This window comes from Pleuronectes platessa, chromosome 1 (genome assembly GCF_947347685.1).
Source record: "Pleuronectes platessa chromosome 1, fPlePla1.1, whole genome shotgun sequence".
In the NCBI taxonomy this organism is placed as follows: Eukaryota; Metazoa; Chordata; class Actinopteri; order Pleuronectiformes; family Pleuronectidae; genus Pleuronectes; species Pleuronectes platessa.
Window position 1 is genome coordinate 3,388,105 of NC_070626.1, and position 18,304 is coordinate 3,406,408.

Genomic DNA, 18,304 nt, shown 5'->3' on the forward strand with positions numbered 1-18,304 from the left:
AACAGCATTTGTCTGCATCAACTGATAATCCTCCCTTCGAAAAGCTATAGATTCCATTAAGTCTCAAGGTGTCAGGACTGCACCTTTGTGTGTGTTTGTATCACTCACCTGAAGCGTTAGGCTCTTCGCTCTTGCAGCCTCCCCCCTCTCTGCCTCCCTCCTCTGCTCTCTTGCAAATGACCACAACAGCCAGCTTTAGATTCCGGGCCTGACGCATAGCAGCGGTGGCATCGGCATGTGTGACGCCCTGCAGTGTTTGTCCGTTTATGGACAACACCTCATCTCCTTTCTGAATGGTGCCCTCCTGAGCCGCCAGGCCGCTGGGAAACACTTTGTGCACCTGAACAGAAGACAATAAACAAGTGTCACAGAGAGAGAAATTCAGTGGCACAGACTAGACGTAGCACTATAGAGGGTTAAAACGTGTTTATGGTAAATGATACTGGAGTGCAAGACTTGGGAATATGACCTGCCTGGGATTATCTGTTATCTGTTTCTTTATTTATCTGCATTATTGACACTGTGTAGTCAGTCAAATCAAACTCTTTTAAGTCCAGGTTAGATGTTCCTAACTCCATAAAAAAACGGTTCACCAGCAGAGACATCCTGACACACGGTAAATGCCACCAGAACAGAAATCTCTGTGACATTCAGTACCTGTGCTCAACCAGACCTAGTCTCACATGATGTGCTACGTGTGACTGCAAAAGTCAATCTCAGCATCTCAACAGAGGAAACATGCAGCCACACTGGATCTGAGCTGCAAAGTGCTAAAGTTAATGATCGTCAGAAGTTTGGTGTCAAACAAGCAGCTTTAACAATACCTCATTCTGACTGGGACAATGTTGTGCAGACAGGTTATTGCTAAGAGGCTAAACCCTCATTCAGAAGGTGGTTTAGTGAAGGATCATCAGAAAATTGCCAAAGAAAAGCAGTTTAAACCCAGTAAGAGTGAGCTTGATATGACATATGTGTTAATTTATTAAGTCGGACTCTTGAAAGACAAAACTGAATTGGTCCTTGATAGGAAACCTCCCTCCACCTCTGCTCTAACTGAGCAGTTTGACGCTGTACTGAGAGCTGCTTACTGTCAGAGCTTTGGTCTCCAGGTCACAGCCGCCAGCGATGCTGAATCCCAGACCTGCTCCCTCCTCTTTATGCAGAATCACAACATGGATGTCCACCAGTTGCTGTGGGAACAAAAACAAAGACATGTTTTATTATTTTTATGAAGGGACTTTGAGCCATCAAAAACCTTCACAAATATGTGCCTTTATTTACATTACTAGAGGTTTCCAAATGTTATATAGTCACTTTTGAGATATTTTTCTTTTTCCAAAGAATCCGGACCAAAATGGCAGCATATGGTATATACAACCACCTGCTGAAAAGACAACATGGCCATGACTTTATGCCTAAAATAATGTTGTGTGAATAGTCTCAACGACTGTCCAAAAATGTGAATATGATGAATGATGAATAAAATGCATGAATCAATTTTATGAATATCAACTGTGGAGCTAATAGTTGTAAACCTGATGATATAGCATGATATCTCGCTAGTAAAAATGTAACAGGAAAGTGGTCATTACTGTTTGTTCGGAGTGCAACATGTGAAAGTTTTGCCGACAGTGACACCTTGTGTTTGCAGATCACAGAATGTACTGAATGTGTGTGTGTGTGTGTGTGTGTGTGTGTGTGTGTGTGTGTGTGTGTGTGTGTGTGTGTGTGTGTGTGTGTGTGTGTGTGTGTGTGTGTGTGTGTGTGTGTGTGTGTGTGTGGTGTGTTAATATACAGCAGATACTGAGCACACAATGGCTCCCAGATAGCTGGATATTTGAGTTGTAAGTTGTTACTGAGATTTGACCAGGAGACATGTGAAGTTTCCCTCAGGCCAAACACACAAACATTGTTCATAGCTATCTGGAAGACAGTGAAATGTTCTGTATTTGGAGACAGGAAGTGACCTGCACAATATATTATAATATACAATATAATAAGGGAAACAGAAACCAGGCTCTGAGCATAGTTATAAAAAAAAACCCTCCAACCCTTGTAAAGCTCACTGATCAACATCAGCTTGTTTGTTTAATGTACATGTGAATAGGGTTAGGCTAGCCTTGTTTACCTGAAAAACGACCTGAGTATTTCTAGAATTCAGACCACAGCCCTGAGTTTGTCTATTAGAGGTTAATATATTTTAATAAATTAAATTTTTCCTGAACGTATAGTGCAGTATATAACAGTGACACTGCCTAAGGGCTTCAATGGATGGGGGACAAAGTAACGTTAAGAAAGGTGGTGCCTATACTGAGAGAATCATGGACCATCTGCCCGAGGGGAGGAGCTGCTACTAGATTTTCATGGCTGTGTTTATAACCTGGTGCATCTTGGCCTTTGACCTTATAGTTAAATTACCAAACCATCCAGAGATATCTTAGCACAGGGGGCTCTCCACCACTGCATGATAGATTTTACCTTCAGCGTCTCTTGATCCAGAATTGTGACTTCCTGGATCATCCTCTGTATTTCCTGGGAAGAGATGGCTGAGATGACGGTATGAGCAGAAGCAGAAGTGACTCCTGCTTCGACATGAGATCCCCCCTCCTCTCGCTCAATGGTGCACTCTCTCAGTGTGGCCAAGCTGCGTTTCAAAAAACAAAAAACAGAGATTACGCTGTAATCGGTTACACAAATCTGAGCATATTGCACACCAGTAGTGTGCAACTGAGCTGTTAACAAAAACGTTGGTGATAAAAATGCTGCTTCACTGATTAAACAGGAAGTTGTTTTTTTAACCTGGACCCACTTCCTTATGAATATCAAACCGACAAAGTTTGCTTTCTGTGAGTCCCTTTTCAATACGTCTCAGTGCAAATCTTACCTGACAGAGAAGCCTCTGTCGCTGCTGTCCACTGCAGAAGCAATATCACACCCAGGGTTTGTAGTATCCACTGATGAGGGGTCCTTCAGGTTTGGGGAGCGAGGGTCACTAGAGCCGGTGTACATTGGAAGAGAACGCATCAATGCTTGTGAAACCTGGAATAGAAACAACATTGAAAAAAATTGATTTTAGACAATTTTAATCTACTTATCATTGGACAACACTGGTCTTCTTATAAACCACGTAACGTGCTTTACAGTACAAGTTACATTTACATCATTTATTTATTTTACATACGTCATACAGTGCTTCTACACACCGTTCATACACTGTCTGCAAAGCAAAGCCATCTGGGGCAAATTGGGGTTTATTAACTTACCCAAGAACACAAGAAGAGTCCTACAGGAATCTAGGGTTCGTGATTTTTAAGGTAGTTTTCCACGATTTCTTTTTTTTGAACTTCTTTTTACTTCCATATCATACAGTACATCACATCATTTTTAACATGAAATTAGGTGCCACGGGTACAAGTCTTAGCCTAGTGGGGTTAACTGTCCATGGATGTCTAGTTTTCCACAATTTCAGCAGCTGAAAATAACAGTGGAGTGGTCTACAGTCAGTAATAGTTTTGTGCAATAATGGGTTATACAAATTCATCATGGCACCCTTTTTTCTACTATTAGCTGCAGATAAAGTGGTATACATGATCTGGATAAACTGTTGGTTGTCCTACACCAAATTGTAATGAACTAATATCAACCTCCATATAATGTCTGAATGTTTGGTCAGATTTGGTTTAGAAAACAAAGTACTTTTAATAAATAAGTTTAGCACTAAAAGGACATTTTGTGTCTGCCTATCCTAATGGGGAAACACAGTAAATTTGGGTATTGTGATGTAAGATCAAGACAATAAATAAATCCTGGGCACTGAGATCTATAGGTTTAGGAATTTAAGTCTGCCCTTACGTCTCTGACTATTGTTCCTAACATGTATGACCGATTACCTGGTTACTGAAGGCGAGAATTTTCCCTAAATTCTCTGCCTCCAGGCCTCTCAAGGAGGTACTGTCTGTAGGGAGACCAGCACTCAGACTTGTGCTCAGCAGCTTTTCTTGGCTCAGTGCTGCACCCCCCTCCGTACCCTCTGGAGGACTTTCCCCATCTTCTTGATTGGATCTGCTGGGTGTCACCGGGGGTAGGACCTCGCTGAGATCCACTCTCTCTAGCTCAGACAACTGTTTGGATGGTGAGACATTGCTGTCATCATGAGCTGGTGGGGAATGTGAATCATTCATCCCCAGGTCCAGATCAGTGCTGATGGAGTCAATGAGTGGGAGATCTGTCTCTGTCTGGACAAAGGGAGATTCATCTTCCCAGGACTTTTCTGTTGTTTGAAGAACAGCTTGAGAAGAGGAGGAGGTGACAGCAGAGGGTGACGTGGAGACAGTGTGTTCTGTCTCCTGAACACATGTAGTTTGGTTTGACTGGATCTCTTTGGTGATTCCATGTTTGCTGTTCCCAAAGTCTTCAAGTGAGGCATGGTCCCTCCGGGCCTCCTTCTCCATCAGAGGAAGGGAGCTGGAAGGGGACACAGGCCTCCTATGCCCCCCCTTTTCTGGACTCTCTGGACTGGAAAAAGTCTCAAATGAGTGGATCTTTTGTTTGATTGACAGGTTGGCTGCAGATGAGGCAGATCTGATTGCAAAGCTTCTGCCGAAACCCACAGCAGGCATCTGCTCTGTGGGTTTAACCTGCTTCTTCTGGTCCTTCTCATCTCGAATTTTCCTCAGACTCTGGCGAAACCAGGTGGGCTTGGGTGCCACCGGGGGCCCCCTCTTCGATTCTGGAGTTTCACACGTGTTTTCAGGGGTCATATTGGACTGAGGATCTGAAGTCACATCTGTGATTGTACCATTGAGCTTAGCGGGGCTCTCTTCATCGCTCATGGTGGAAGACTTGAGGTTGACGGCCCTTGTGCTGTCAGCAGCGTGTTGGCGGTGGGTCTCGGCCAGTTTTTCAGGGGATGTGTCTGAAAGGCGAATCCAAGGATCCTGAAGCTGCTCTTGGGAGCGTTGTTCAATACGAGCCTGCCTCCTCAGAGCTCCTCTTTTTGGCTGTGAGCAGAGCACTGCTGATGAATCCTCTGCTAGAAGAGGAAAGTAGGAAAGTTAGAGACAAGAAAATGTGTGTCAGAGATTTGTATTGCAAAAATATATCGATAGATATTACTATGTATTCACAGAACAATATGGTGAAGAGGTCCGGTGTAAATAAAACAGGTGATCACCGACTTGCTGTGGCCTCAGATGAAAACCATCATCATATCCTGATTCAGTTTTATTCACCGACACATAGAAGCCCTGCTTCAAACAGGAAATGGAACCTCACTTACTTTCCACTGACAAACTTACAACAAACATGGCCACAGGATTGGCTTGCGGTCACATTATTTCTATAAACTATATGTGAAGTTACATTCAGGTGCATAAATGTAAGATGGTAGTATCGTTACCTACCTATGTGTTGACTGTCGTCGGTGCAGGCAGCAGTGTCTGAATGAGTGAAGTCGTCTTTGCTCCCCTCTAACTGTTCTCTTATTCGCTCTCCTTCCTGCTACACAAACAGGAAGTATTGTGTCACGACAGCTTCTCTAACAGCAACCACAAAAAGGTGCAGTAATGTACCCTGCTTCCGCTCTGACGTTCATCTACATTCATCTGCTACTTTTAAACTGTTTGATTCAGTCATTCACTTGCTCGTAACATGCTCAACAACTATGATGCACACCGACCCGCAACATGCAAATGCCTTCATGCTGACATGCACACAAAGTTTTATCTTCACCATATGCATTTACACAACTTTTCCTTACAAGGTCATGAACTGAAACACACGCACACACACACACACACACACACACATACACACACACACACACACACACGCACACACACACACACACGTAACCAATGGATTAACAACATAATCCATTAATAATAAGAATCATTATTCTTATTATTATATATAAACACTACAGAGTAGAGGCTTAAATAGTACATATATAATATTATATATTTTAGTTACTATAATTCAATTAATTAAATATAATATACATTTCCCCAATATTAGGAGTATCTCAAATATTATAGAGAGAAACTCCACAGTTACCATAATGAGCATTATAATAATTTTCCCATTCTCTGTATAATCTATTACTGAGCAGAAAGGGTTTAGTTTTATTAGATCATAAAAAGCTAAATGCACTTAGCATGCTTTCACTAGGACGACACTGAATGCCATCATCACTTCTTTACATACATTCCTGAAGAGTAACCTCAGGATCTTTTGCAAGGCTTTGTATATACTGCTGAAGAGCTGCAGGCAGTGGAGGGACAGCAGTGAGAAGCATGATTGGTACACAGGAGGAAACATAGTTAATATCATATCACCAGTATATTTAGAAAGACACACACACACACCCACAAACACTCTTCTGGTGAGTGTTGGACAAGTGTAAAACACTGAGACGGAGATGCAGGTCTTATAGTTCTGTAGTTAGATACTCTTTGATAAAGCAAATAGCTATCATTGTCTCTCAGACAGTGGAAGGTAAAACGTGATATGGTTAGAGGATGACCTGCGTAACCCCCTGAGCCACAGTCACCCCAATAGATCAATTTAATGGCCAAGGGAAAAACTATCCCAATGACACACTAAGTATTGATAAATGGCTGACATTGGTTCAGACTTTTCTGACATTGAAAACAATGCAAAGCTCAAACCCGTTAGGTGCTGGAGAAATTTTTTGTTTGAGGTTGAATATGTTTGTGTAGATCTCACACATGTAATACTAAATTTGTTTTCTTTCTGTGTGACTCTCTGCAACCACACATTCTGCAATGCCACATGTATAAAAGCAATGCATAACAATAGATTGTTTGTCATATTATCACAGAGTAAGTCCAAAGTCTATGCTTGTGTAGTCATAGGGTAAGGGACAACTAAAATATGAGCCCTCATGTTGTGAGACAGTAGGTCATGATAAAAAATTAAAAACAATACAAATATTCTGCTAAATGTGTAAAATGTGCACAAGTGACAAATTTTAACAGCAGACTCGTTGTTCAGCAGCTGTAGTCACAGTGTTGTACCTGGCAGCTGGTGTGTGATGAATATTCCAGTCCTTCGTCTCTAACTGGAGATCCTCGACTAGAACCACTGGAGTCTCCATTGTAGCCCTCCTCACTGGTCACATCCTGAGGCCAACAGTACCGACGTGGAATAGCACGCATCCTGCAGTTAGACTACAAACATACACACACAAACACACATGCACGCACGCACACAAACACACACACACACGGTATTAATATCTGTGACAACAGTGCGATTACATTACCTGGACTCTTGGTACTACCGTTTTCCTCTCAAGGCCCAGCCTTTAGACCCACTACATGCCGGCTGTTGCTCGGGAGGTAGAGCGGGCGGTCCACTATCCAGCTTTAAACCCAGTGTCCCCAATTCTGCATGTCCTGTCCTTGTGCAAGATGCTAAATCCCAAATATGAGTGGATATGTGTGTGATAAAATGCTGCACATTGATGAACTGTATGAATGTGTATGTTAAGTAGATGAATGGCAAAATTACTGCAAAGGGCTTTGAGTGGTCATCAAGACTAGAAATTACTATATATAAATAGACAATTTACTATTTACCACTGTAATGTATGAAGAACTGTAAACTTGTCCCTGCTCTGCCCCGCCTCCTGCAAAGTAATACTGAGATAGGGGCTTTGTTGCTTTTTTAACGTGTCTCTACAGAAAACTGCAGGAGCTACATTGTGCATGTGTGAAAGGCAAACCGGGGGTAAAGTCCGGACCCAACCATCCGGGCTTATCCGCAGGTCATGTCGGAAAACAACTTAAGTTGTGCTGCTATAGGCCTAGAATACTGGGGGAACTCATTCTGGCTGGCTGGCTGGATGGATGGATTGGTGGATAGGTCGTTGGATGGATGGATGGATGGGTGGGTGGATGGATTGATGGATGGATGGATGGATGGATGGATGGATGGATGGATGGATGGATGGATAGATGGATGGATGGATAGATGGGTGGATGGATGATGGATGGATGGATAGATGGGTGGATGGATGATGGATGATGGATGGAGGGATGGATGGATGGATGGATGGATGGATGGATGGATGGATGGATGATGGATGGATGACGGATGGATGGATGGAGTACCTTGCTGCCCCTGAAGGCCAGATCCAGGGCCTGCTGACTGGAGTTATTGGCAGGAGGAGAGTTGTATGGAATATTATAGTCCTCGTCAGGATACATGGGCACAGACAGTCTGTTGTTGTCCAACCACGTGTCTGTCACAGACTACAGGACAAGGAAGATAAGACACACTACTACATCAAAAGAGATAACATCTAAAGACACTGATCTGACTTATTTTAAAATCGAATATGTCAACACAGAAAAAAAAAATCTAAACATACACTATGTAAGACGCTGTATGTGAAAATGTCAATTATCACTTTAAGCTCACTAATCTGTATATTGAACCTTTCCATACGACCTGTGGTGTGCCTGCTTACCTTCGGTGTGTCCAGGCTGTGGACACGTGATGATGGCTGATGGTGTGTGTTGTGAAGGTTGTGCATGTTGAGGCAGCGGTTGTAGTGGTGGCTGTTGGTGTTATCGCTACAGGAGCGGGTCATGGTCTTCTGTGCTCGTCGAACCGTCACCTGACTGAAACTCCTCTCTAGACAATGCTCACACCTCTGCCGACTGTGAGAGCAAGACTCCAGTCTGCGCAGCCCTGGGACAGAACAACACAAATTATGGTAAATCATATATCAATTGAATTGTGGGAAGAAGCAACTATGCTCGATGTGGGGAGAGCATGCCAACTCCACAGAGAAAAACCAATGGTTCCCACCTGGCTGTGTCATGACCGTGCTAAACAACCAAGGACCACTGCACTGAATTAACATATGAAGATGAGTTTAATGTTTGTATTTTGTGTCACTGAAGGAAGAACAATTTCTAAGGTTTCTAACTGCTGGGCTTCATTAAGGGAAGTGGAGGAATACATGCAAAGGAATATGTTTTGTGATTCCTGCAGATTTACAGAAGTGAAAAAGATGGGGATTAGGACAGAGGAAATGAAAGATGAGTAGGAACATGTGACTATTGGAAATGAATAATAAACAAATTAATATTTTACCATCAATACTCCACTGGCTCTTATCCTTCCTCAGTTTGCTGCTTTCCACTGCTAGAGTGATGGCATCATTCAGTTGCTGCTCTGATACCTGTGACACACAGAGGGCAGAAGATGGGAGATGTCAACATGACAGTAACATCTTGCTGCGCACCGTAAAGAGCAGTGGTTGTGTTTGTGTTCCAGAGCGAGTACACGTTCACCCTGAATATCACATAAAATGCTAAAAACGAATACATTTTTTACGTGTAAAAAGTGATGAAGAAAAAATAGCATATCTGTGATTTCTATGAAACATGCTAATCAAAGCCACAGCTTATTGTTCCATTAAAGAGCAGGTAACTAATTGACAACATACAAGGGAAAAGAAATGTCTTCAGAATGTCAAGAGAGAAGATTTCCATTTGGCACTGCTCCATATGAAAGAATCTACTGTTGGAAATACAGTAGCTCAAAGGTCAGTGATGGACTTACATGTTATTGGTTTTGCTCATTTCATGGGTTTGTTGTAATGATAACAAAATGAAATGATGCCACCTTCAGAATAAAGTCACGTGATTTTTTTGTGGTTGATTCTTTAGCGGCTTTCAAAGACTTTAATGGAGTGGTAAAAAGACAATAGTTCCAAAAAAATGTGAGTGAAAATGTATATAATTCCTCCCTTTTCCCTGAGGATGCATTTTTCAACATGCATATATGATGTATGTGAGGAGATAACTACTCTTACATATAAGACTCACATACTAGTGATTTTCAGGGCTGTAGGAGCCACTTAAGGCCCTGACGTCATGATTTCAGTGTTTTTTTAAATTGTCGTGAAAGGACTAGTAATGATCGATCTTTGATTATTCCGAAAATGTAAAAAGAGGTAACACAAACATGAAAAAAAACACACACACACACAGTGTGGAGTCTCCAGCTGAATGTGTTGGAGTGTGGAATGAGATAGGAAGTGAAAGGAAATCCACACTAGCAGCACAGATGCCCACAGTTGCACCCATGAAGCAACATTAAGAGTGAACCAGCAGAGACTTTGGCCCCTTCAGCAAACTAAATCCACTGATGGCTGAAATAAAAGAGCTAGAGGCGTTGCATACTTTGGGGTCAGGGTGGCGACTGATGATGATGTGGACTGGACCTGGTGTGCATTGGCTCAGGACTGTGTAGACGTCATTCAGCGCCATGTTGTAAACCACAGTGTCGTTGATCTCCATGATCTCATCTCCGCACCTAAAGGTAGCCAGCAAAAGTTCACGAACAGAAACAAAAAACAACTCTGAGAGGAGAACTATTTGACAAACACATCACATGCATATTGTATATAGCAGTATAATCATCATATTAGATGTATCGTACTACATTATATATATATATTTATATATAAAGTGAAGTCTTATCTTTAAGGTATTTCAAATGAAATCTTATATCCATTGCTGATGAATTTATTGCCTCTTGTTGAACCAGTCTGTCCGACAGTCTTTCTGCACATGAGAATGTGATTCATGCATATGCCAGGACTGTGTGCACTGACCAATCACAATATGTCATGAACCCTCACCAACCCGTTAAACACTTTCTCTTAAATGCCTTTCTGCCATGGGAACTTTTTGGTTAATGTATTATTACCTTTTGTATTTTTGATGACATTTTCCTTCCAGCTAATCACAATTAAACAGCTCATTTTGGTGTTTAATTGTGTTGTTATTTCCATTGATGCCTTTCAGTGAATTGCTGTTTCTTGTTTTCTTGTTTCTATTAATTGCCTTAAACCAGCTTGCCCTCAGGATTAATGAAACAGTATTATATTGATTGCACTGTATTGTTAACACTGAGGCTGAATGGTAAACACTAGTTGTTTTTTCATACCGGAGTCGACCATCCATGTGTGCTACAGATCCAGGAGAGAGGGTGTGGATGTAGATCCCTGGACATCCATCACCAGATGGAACACAGCACAGTCCAATACCCAGACCAACACCAGCCTCTGAGACACATGCAAATCAAACTTTATTGTAATAACATGATGCTGTTTCCCTGAAAAGAGATTAGGCATACACACAGAGCCACTGATATCTGATGTTCTTTGGCCATAAACACATATTTTATTGATTCATCGACAGCCACCACAAGTTACTTAAGTGATGTGATCAATTTCGCAAGGACCTAGTGAAGACCAACTTATCTTCAGTTTAACAGATGAGGAGGTTTGAAAGGAATGCAGGGTATAACCAAAATGCGTTTTGTTTGCATTATGTGACATTTTTTAGAGCTTGACTTGTATTAGGGACCAAAAGGAATTGATTCTTCTTGTGAATTCCCTGATGTGTTAATCTTTTATTACAACTTTTTTTGTTGACATGAAAATAAAACGAACTGAATATAAGATTAAGCATCCGATGAACCTCAGAAAAGCAACTCATCCCACTGTAGAAAGTGTTTGTGGATTTTTCTAAGGCTGACCTTTGTGCAGGATGATCTCCATCATGATGCGGTCCCTGGGTTTAGAAGGGTGACCGGGGACACTCAGTGTGTTGCTGCAGGTGTTGTTGAGGTAGTTGAAGTCTCCCATGTCAGCACTGACCCTGGCCATGCCAGTGGTGGAGCTCAGGGAGCGCGACCTGCACAGCTGAGCCACCTGCGCTTGACCACACAGGGCCCCGACACGTAGGCTGGTCCTCACCACGAGAGACAGCATACCCTTTTTAATTAGCTGCATAAGACATTTCATATTTCATGTCAGTACTACATGCTTTTAAAAATGTTGGTTTGCTAGAATTAGGCCACATGGGTTTGATCATTCGAAGATAACCATGCTTTAACCGCATTGCAGCCCAGCCAAAATCCAATACAATTGAAAGAAAAGGTGATGGAAACATAAAATGTCCAAAAAACTACAGAAAACAAAAGAAAATGCCTCCATACTACGTCTGTGGTATCATCAAGTGTCTTTTAAGCCTCGAACACGGCTCCAGAGGAGAATATCAGTGGACCTTAAAAACATGTTGTAAATGATGCTTTCGAGTCAAATTTGAATGTTGGGGCTTACAGACACTTGGATGACACCGCAGGAGCAGAATGGAGGCATTTTATGTGTTTTCAGTCGTTTTTTTTATATTTAAAGAAGTGGTCGCCAGTTACTTCAATTCTATACGATTTGGCTGCAACGCTGTTTACCCCTGAGACTCCAGAAGTGTTTTGTGAACTCAAACCCTTCACCCACCCTGCCATCAGCATAGTGGTGAGTAGATAATGATTTATTTTTCATTTTGGGTGAGCTATCCCTTTAATGCCTCAATTTATCTCTGCTCACATCGAGCTCTCCGTGGTGCACACACTACCACTGAACAAATAACCACAAAGATCCAGCTGCTGTTTCCTTGGAAACAACTCTAGTGACCACGCCATGTTCAATTATTAATTTATCACGTTTAAGCATATTACCTATGCTAAACACGTCACGTGTTGCCATAAACTGAGAAAATGCTCACCCAATAAAATGGGTTGAATCTAAAAACATTAGCCATAATGACAACGTTTTTTTAGTTTTGGACTGAACCATTTTCAAGGTACAGTATTACAGACAAGTAAAAGGACACTTTAATCTGAAATCATTTCACTTAAATTTAAATGAGTCGACTTTTGCTGTGGTCTGCAGCAGTGGTTACTTTTGATTTAAAAACAAATAATACTACATTTCATCATGCAGCCTTTTAAAAAAGATTTGGATAAATAAATCTTAATTCATCCCTGTCAGACTAAGGCTCCTTATCAAAACTATAAATCAAGAAAGAAAAAGTTATAATTATTATCAAAAAATAAACAATAATCATTGAAAGCTTGGTCTCTAAAATGCATTTAGCATGAGTGTCATCTTTAATTGGAGCAGTTTTTTTCTGTGGTCCTGTTGTTTTTAAATGCATGATGGTGAGTGTTTTTCTGCTAACGTCTGAATAAATAAATCAGCTCATGCATGGTTGTGTTGCCAACCGAACAAAGATAGCTCATAGGGTCATAATGCAGTGGCCTCACTTTGAACTTGTGCAGGGCTTCATCATGAGTCAAACCAGGAAGAGACTCTCCGTTCAGTTCCAGGATCTCATCACCTGTGCAGACACACAAACAGACAACCTTTGTGTTGAAGGCCATACAGCTAGTCTGTGACATGCCAGCTGACACTAACCAGGGATCTAAACACATCACAACATTATGATATGTTAAAAACCTTAATGTCTTACACCACAACATACTTTCAAAGTGAAACTATAATAACCTTAATCACATACACATTAATCTACACAATTGGTTGCATGTATCAATTGAGATCTCAAATGACAATTAAATGATAAAGTCAGCTAAATTTGTATTTTAGCATTCATGACTTTTACCTAACCTATTAAACTTATTTAATAATGTTGAAAACAGTTCTGAAGAGGTGACAGAGGGTTTCACCTCCCTCTTGTTCCTACAGTTGCAAGCAAAATTATTCAACCCCCATTGCGTATTAGGTTTATTGGCAAATTGTACCATTTTTCAGCTGTTTGCAATAAACAAAATAGACAAAAAGAGTTGAAATAGTTCAATAAAACTAATGTTACCAAGGTTTTCACCAAATTCAACACTAAATGCTTCTTTAAATGGCAACTGCAGTCTCAAAATTATTCAACCTCTTCATGACAAGCATCTTCAGTACTTAGTAGAGCACCCTTTTCAACCCCCTGTCTCAAGCACACCTTGAGGGCTTCATTAGTTCAGGTGTGCTTGAGATAGAACACAAATAACTGGACTGGCTAGGGGTTTGTTGAGAGTGACGTTTGATTGCATGTTAGAAATATGGCTAAGTCAAAAGAATTTTCCAAAAAGTTCAGATCATTGCCTTGCACAAACAAGGAAAAGGATATAAAAAGATAGCTAAAGCACTGAATGTCTCTAGAGATACATTGGAAGCATAGTTCACAAGTTCAAAGTTGAAGGAACAGTGGCTACACTACTTGGACGTGGCAGAAAGAGGAAGCTATAAGTGGCTGCCACCAGATACCTGAGGAGGCAAGTGGTCAAAGACCCTCGAGTGACTGCAAAACACCTGCAGCAAGACTTGGTTGCAGCAGGCACTGAGGTTTCAGTTTCTACAGTAAGGCGCATACTAAACACTGAAGGGTTCCATGCCCGGACCCCAAGAAGTACACCACTACTGACCCAAAAGCACAAGAGAAGTTGGCTCCAATATGCTGGAAACCATATAAATAAGCCACCAAAGTTTTGGAATTCTGTTCCGTTGAGCGATGAAACAAAACTGGAACTTTTCGGGCCTATGGATCAGCGGTATGTCTGGAGGAAGAAGAATGAAGCATATGCTAAAAAGAACATCCTGCCTAGAGTGAAGCATGATGGTGGCTTACTGATGCTCTGGGGCTGCTTTGCTTCGTCTGGCACTGGAAACCTGCAGCGTGTGGAGGGCAAGATGGATTCAGTCAAGTATCAGGAAAAGGGAAAAACGTCATGCTGTCTGTGATGAGGCTGAAGCTTGGGTGCCATTGGACCTTCCAACAGGACAGTGATCCAAAGCATACCTCAAAGTCCAGAAAGACTTGGTTTCAGAAGAAGAAATGGAAGATTCTAGAGTTGACGTCACAGTCGCCTGACTTGAACCCCATCGAAAATCTCTGGTGGGATTTGAAGAAGGTGGTTGCAAAACGCACACCCAAGAATATAACTGAACTGGAGGCCATTGCCCATGAGGAATGGGCTAAGATTCTTCAGGAATGCTGTCAGAAGCTGGTGTCTTGCTATGCATCACGTTTGAAGCAGGTCATAACAGCAAAAGGGTGCTCTACTAAGTCATGAAGGGGTTGAATCATTTTGAGAATGCAGTAGTCATTAAAAGTAGCATTTTGTGTTGAATTTGGATAAAAACCCTTGTAATATTAGTTTCATTGAACTACTAAAACAGTTCTTGTGTAATGTGTTAATTGCAAACAGCTGAGAAATTGTATAATAAACCTAATGTGCAATGGGGGTTGAATAATTTTGCTTGCAACTGTATGTATATCTAATCCTATATAGTATAGTATAGTATGTTTAGTGTGCCCCTTGTGTCCCCTGCAGGAATTGCTCTCGAGAGATTTCTCTATTCATCTTCCCCCCCTACAGTAACATGAAAGATGGATTGGGAGCTCAGGTTAAAGATTTGTGTTTTGTTTGTGATTTGCTTTGTTTTCCTTGAACAGTATGGGTTAATTTGTGAATTGATGTTTGTTATTCTGGGCATTTTTCCCGTCAGTCATGACGTGAAAACACTTGTTATTAAGTGTGTGTATGAGCTTCATGTTCATGTTTGTCCTCACCCTCCTGCAGCCTTCCATCAGCAGCGGCTGCTCCTCCACGGAAAATGGTTTTCACATAGATTCCCATTGGTCCATACATGCTGTCCCTCCCGCCCACAATACTGAATCCCAGACCCTGGCAACGGCAAAAGAAACACTATTAATAACATTTTGAAACATCACAATCAGAGTTAAAGCGATGGTTTCACGTTTTAACGAGATGACAAATTAACTGAGACTACAGTGAAAAAAGATGACATATCAAAAGTAGCTGATGGAGTCTGCTCAGAGTCACAGTGAAGCAATTTAAAGCTCGATTTGCTGATGAAGCCCTTCAGATGCAGATAAAAGCTCAGGAAAAATGTAACATGTTAAAAACTGCTAAAAGTACTATTCAAACCACATACAATGTGTATTGTTGAAATATAAATGGAGTGGATCAGTTGATGAAACATTGGGCTGTTAACATACTGCACTTGAGAACTAGAATCTAGTGGTGGGTGAAGGGTCTCGTGTCTGCAGAGGAAAATCAAGAACAGTTTTGGCTGGAAATCACAAGTGTGTGAGATGACTTCTCCTGGTGCAGAGACAGTAGTGCACAAAGAATATTGTCTGTTAAGCAGTTACTATGGTGTGCTGAGAACAGCGGTGAATGAAGAGCAGCTAAGAGGGAACCCAGCAGATTTGAAGGTGGCAGTAGAGTGTGATTCCTACCTTGCCGTGGCCCTTCATCAGCACTATATTACAAATAATGAAGGCTTGTTGCACGTTGCTGCAGGAGTGTACCAGCTGGGCAGAGCTGAGAGAGCGGGAGGGACGGTGCACAGGCTGGAGAGGACCCACAGGCACACACACACACACACACACACACACACACACACACACACACAAACCACATTCAAAATGGCAATTTATTTATTTATACCAGTAAGTAGTGACATGATACTAGTGACATGCTTAGACACAGCAATTTGGGATAAAATAACACTGAGCTGCAGTAGCTGCTGGAGCATTTATCATCAAATAATAAAACAAGACTAGTCTTCTACTGTTGTGTTCTTTTACAATCTTTGATTAAATTAAACCAAATACTAAAAGACAATGTTATCCTTTACTTGCTGAACATTGATGTCTTTGTCGTTATAGGAGGATTTTTTTTTTTTTTAACTTTTTTGTTTCTGTTAAACACAAAAGAAATGTCATATATATATTTATATATATACATTAACATAAATATACCTGTGTGGTGGTGTGAGGAAACTCCAGCTGCTGGGACAAAGACTTCCTGTTTCCATATATTCCACTACTCCCATGAGGATGACAGCTGTACAGCTCCGGGGTCTTCATGATGATGCTGTCCAAATCCCCGATCCAGTATGGCTGAACACCTGGTTACAGACACAGTATCATCAGAACAAGGATATGGGTTAGGGTTAAGATAAACAAATATTTTATTCTTTGCTTAAAACTTTTGGATGTATGTCAATGCAGTTCCTATGTGTGTCACTAATATGCAAATTAGCATGTGATGGCATCTAGTGGCCTATAGCAACCTTTTACACATGCTTTCCATTGAAATAAAAGGAGCGATGCTTGCGAGCTAGTTCAGGCCGCCTACTCGAGCTGCGCTGCTCCAATCATGTGACATGCACCATGTTTGTTTGTTTTTTGTATTTATATAGCGCTTTTCTAGTCTTTATGACCACTCAAAGCGCTTTCCAGTACAGTTTTACATTCACCATTACATTCATACAGTGCATCTAAACGCAGCACTTTGTTATTCTATGGGGGGGCATTCAGGATTCAGCAAATTGCCCAAGGAAATTTCCGCATGCAGATGGGTCAGACTGGGGATCAAACCGCCGACCTTCAGGTTGCAGGACGACCACTCTACCCCTCAGCCCCATGTGACACAGCTCACTCTCCACCACCATCTATAATACACACCCACTCTATTTTTCTGTCTATTCAAGCTGAGTCAGTATCCACCCACTGTTTAAGATTCTAAAATCCAGTTTTAAACTGATTAGAAGAAAAAAAGATTTAATTCATCATTATTTCAGAAGATTAAAAAAAAACATAAAACTATAAATTTGAACAATGCCAATAAAAAGATATCATCAGTTATCTGATTTTATATGAACCCAGTGGTGATGTGTTGTAACGTTACATCTGCATAATTGTTTTTGTCAATATTGTCTTCATGCAGAATGAACAATAATATAGCTATCTGCTTGTACCTTAATGTCACTAATGTACACTGCTCTCTACAGTCTGTTCCGTTTAGCCTCACACCAGTGGAACTATAAGAATAGCTTTTCACAATCAGGACAACATTTCCCATAAGCACGTAGTTGGTGTCTGTAAAAAAAATGGAGTTCTTTCTATCTTTAGATTATGGTGTTGTATATTGAGAGTATTATTCTTTCAATTCAGAATTCAGATTTTGTGATGTTTGTGCTTTCTCTGATCCTCAAATGTTGATTTTCTCAACAGACTGAGTGCATATAAACAGTTTCAGAATGGTCTGAGCCACGTTTTGACTCCTCCTCCTCCTCATGTGCTCTCGAGAAACTTCTGCTCTCGGATTTTTGGGAAATAACTGTCAAAATTCCTCATCCAATAAATATGTATGTATACCAAGTATGACACAGACCCTCAACCTCTCTCTCCTTACATCATTTGGGGGTACAACTGTACTCACTAGTTGAATTTGGCCGAGTCATGTTGCTGGCTGTCTGTCCTGGTGGGCTCTGCTCAGTCTTCTCTGTTCCCCAGCATTTCTCCTCATTAACCTCTGGGATGGGTAACTACACCCACCCACACACACACACACACACACACACACACACATACAAACA

The 18,304-nt window shown here is 41.2% G+C and overlaps 1 protein-coding gene across 4 annotated transcripts in view; it reads right to left on the reverse strand.

Annotated features, from left to right (window-relative positions):
• il16 (interleukin 16) overlaps window positions 1–18,304 on the reverse strand; it is a 41,861-nt gene that overhangs the window by 4,086 nt on the left and 19,471 nt on the right. Inside the window, exons 8-25 of one of the 4 annotated variants that reach the window (XM_053425899.1) lie at window positions 18,148–18,253; window positions 16,683–16,831; window positions 16,158–16,271; window positions 15,465–15,579; window positions 13,153–13,226; window positions 11,584–11,833; window positions 10,990–11,107; window positions 10,221–10,353; window positions 9,127–9,214; window positions 8,495–8,718; window positions 8,136–8,276; window positions 7,038–7,190; window positions 5,403–5,499; window positions 3,891–5,032; window positions 2,885–3,039; window positions 2,479–2,644; window positions 1,089–1,190; window positions 109–340 (exon numbers count right to left, since the gene is read on the reverse strand). In XM_053425899.1, the coding sequence (XP_053281874.1) occupies window positions 109–340; window positions 1,089–1,190; window positions 2,479–2,644; window positions 2,885–3,039; window positions 3,891–5,032; window positions 5,403–5,499; window positions 7,038–7,190; window positions 8,136–8,276; window positions 8,495–8,718; window positions 9,127–9,214; window positions 10,221–10,353; window positions 10,990–11,107; window positions 11,584–11,833; window positions 13,153–13,226; window positions 15,465–15,579; window positions 16,158–16,271; window positions 16,683–16,831; window positions 18,148–18,253 (3,559 nt within the window). The remainder of the gene's footprint in view (window positions 1–108; window positions 341–1,088; window positions 1,191–2,478; window positions 2,645–2,884; window positions 3,040–3,890; window positions 5,033–5,402; window positions 5,500–7,037; window positions 7,191–8,135; window positions 8,277–8,494; window positions 8,719–9,126; window positions 9,215–10,220; window positions 10,354–10,989; window positions 11,108–11,583; window positions 11,834–13,152; window positions 13,227–15,464; window positions 15,580–16,157; window positions 16,272–16,682; window positions 16,832–18,147; window positions 18,254–18,304) is intronic. The other 3 variants (XM_053425975.1, XM_053425970.1, XM_053425962.1) reach the window with 3 other exon arrangements.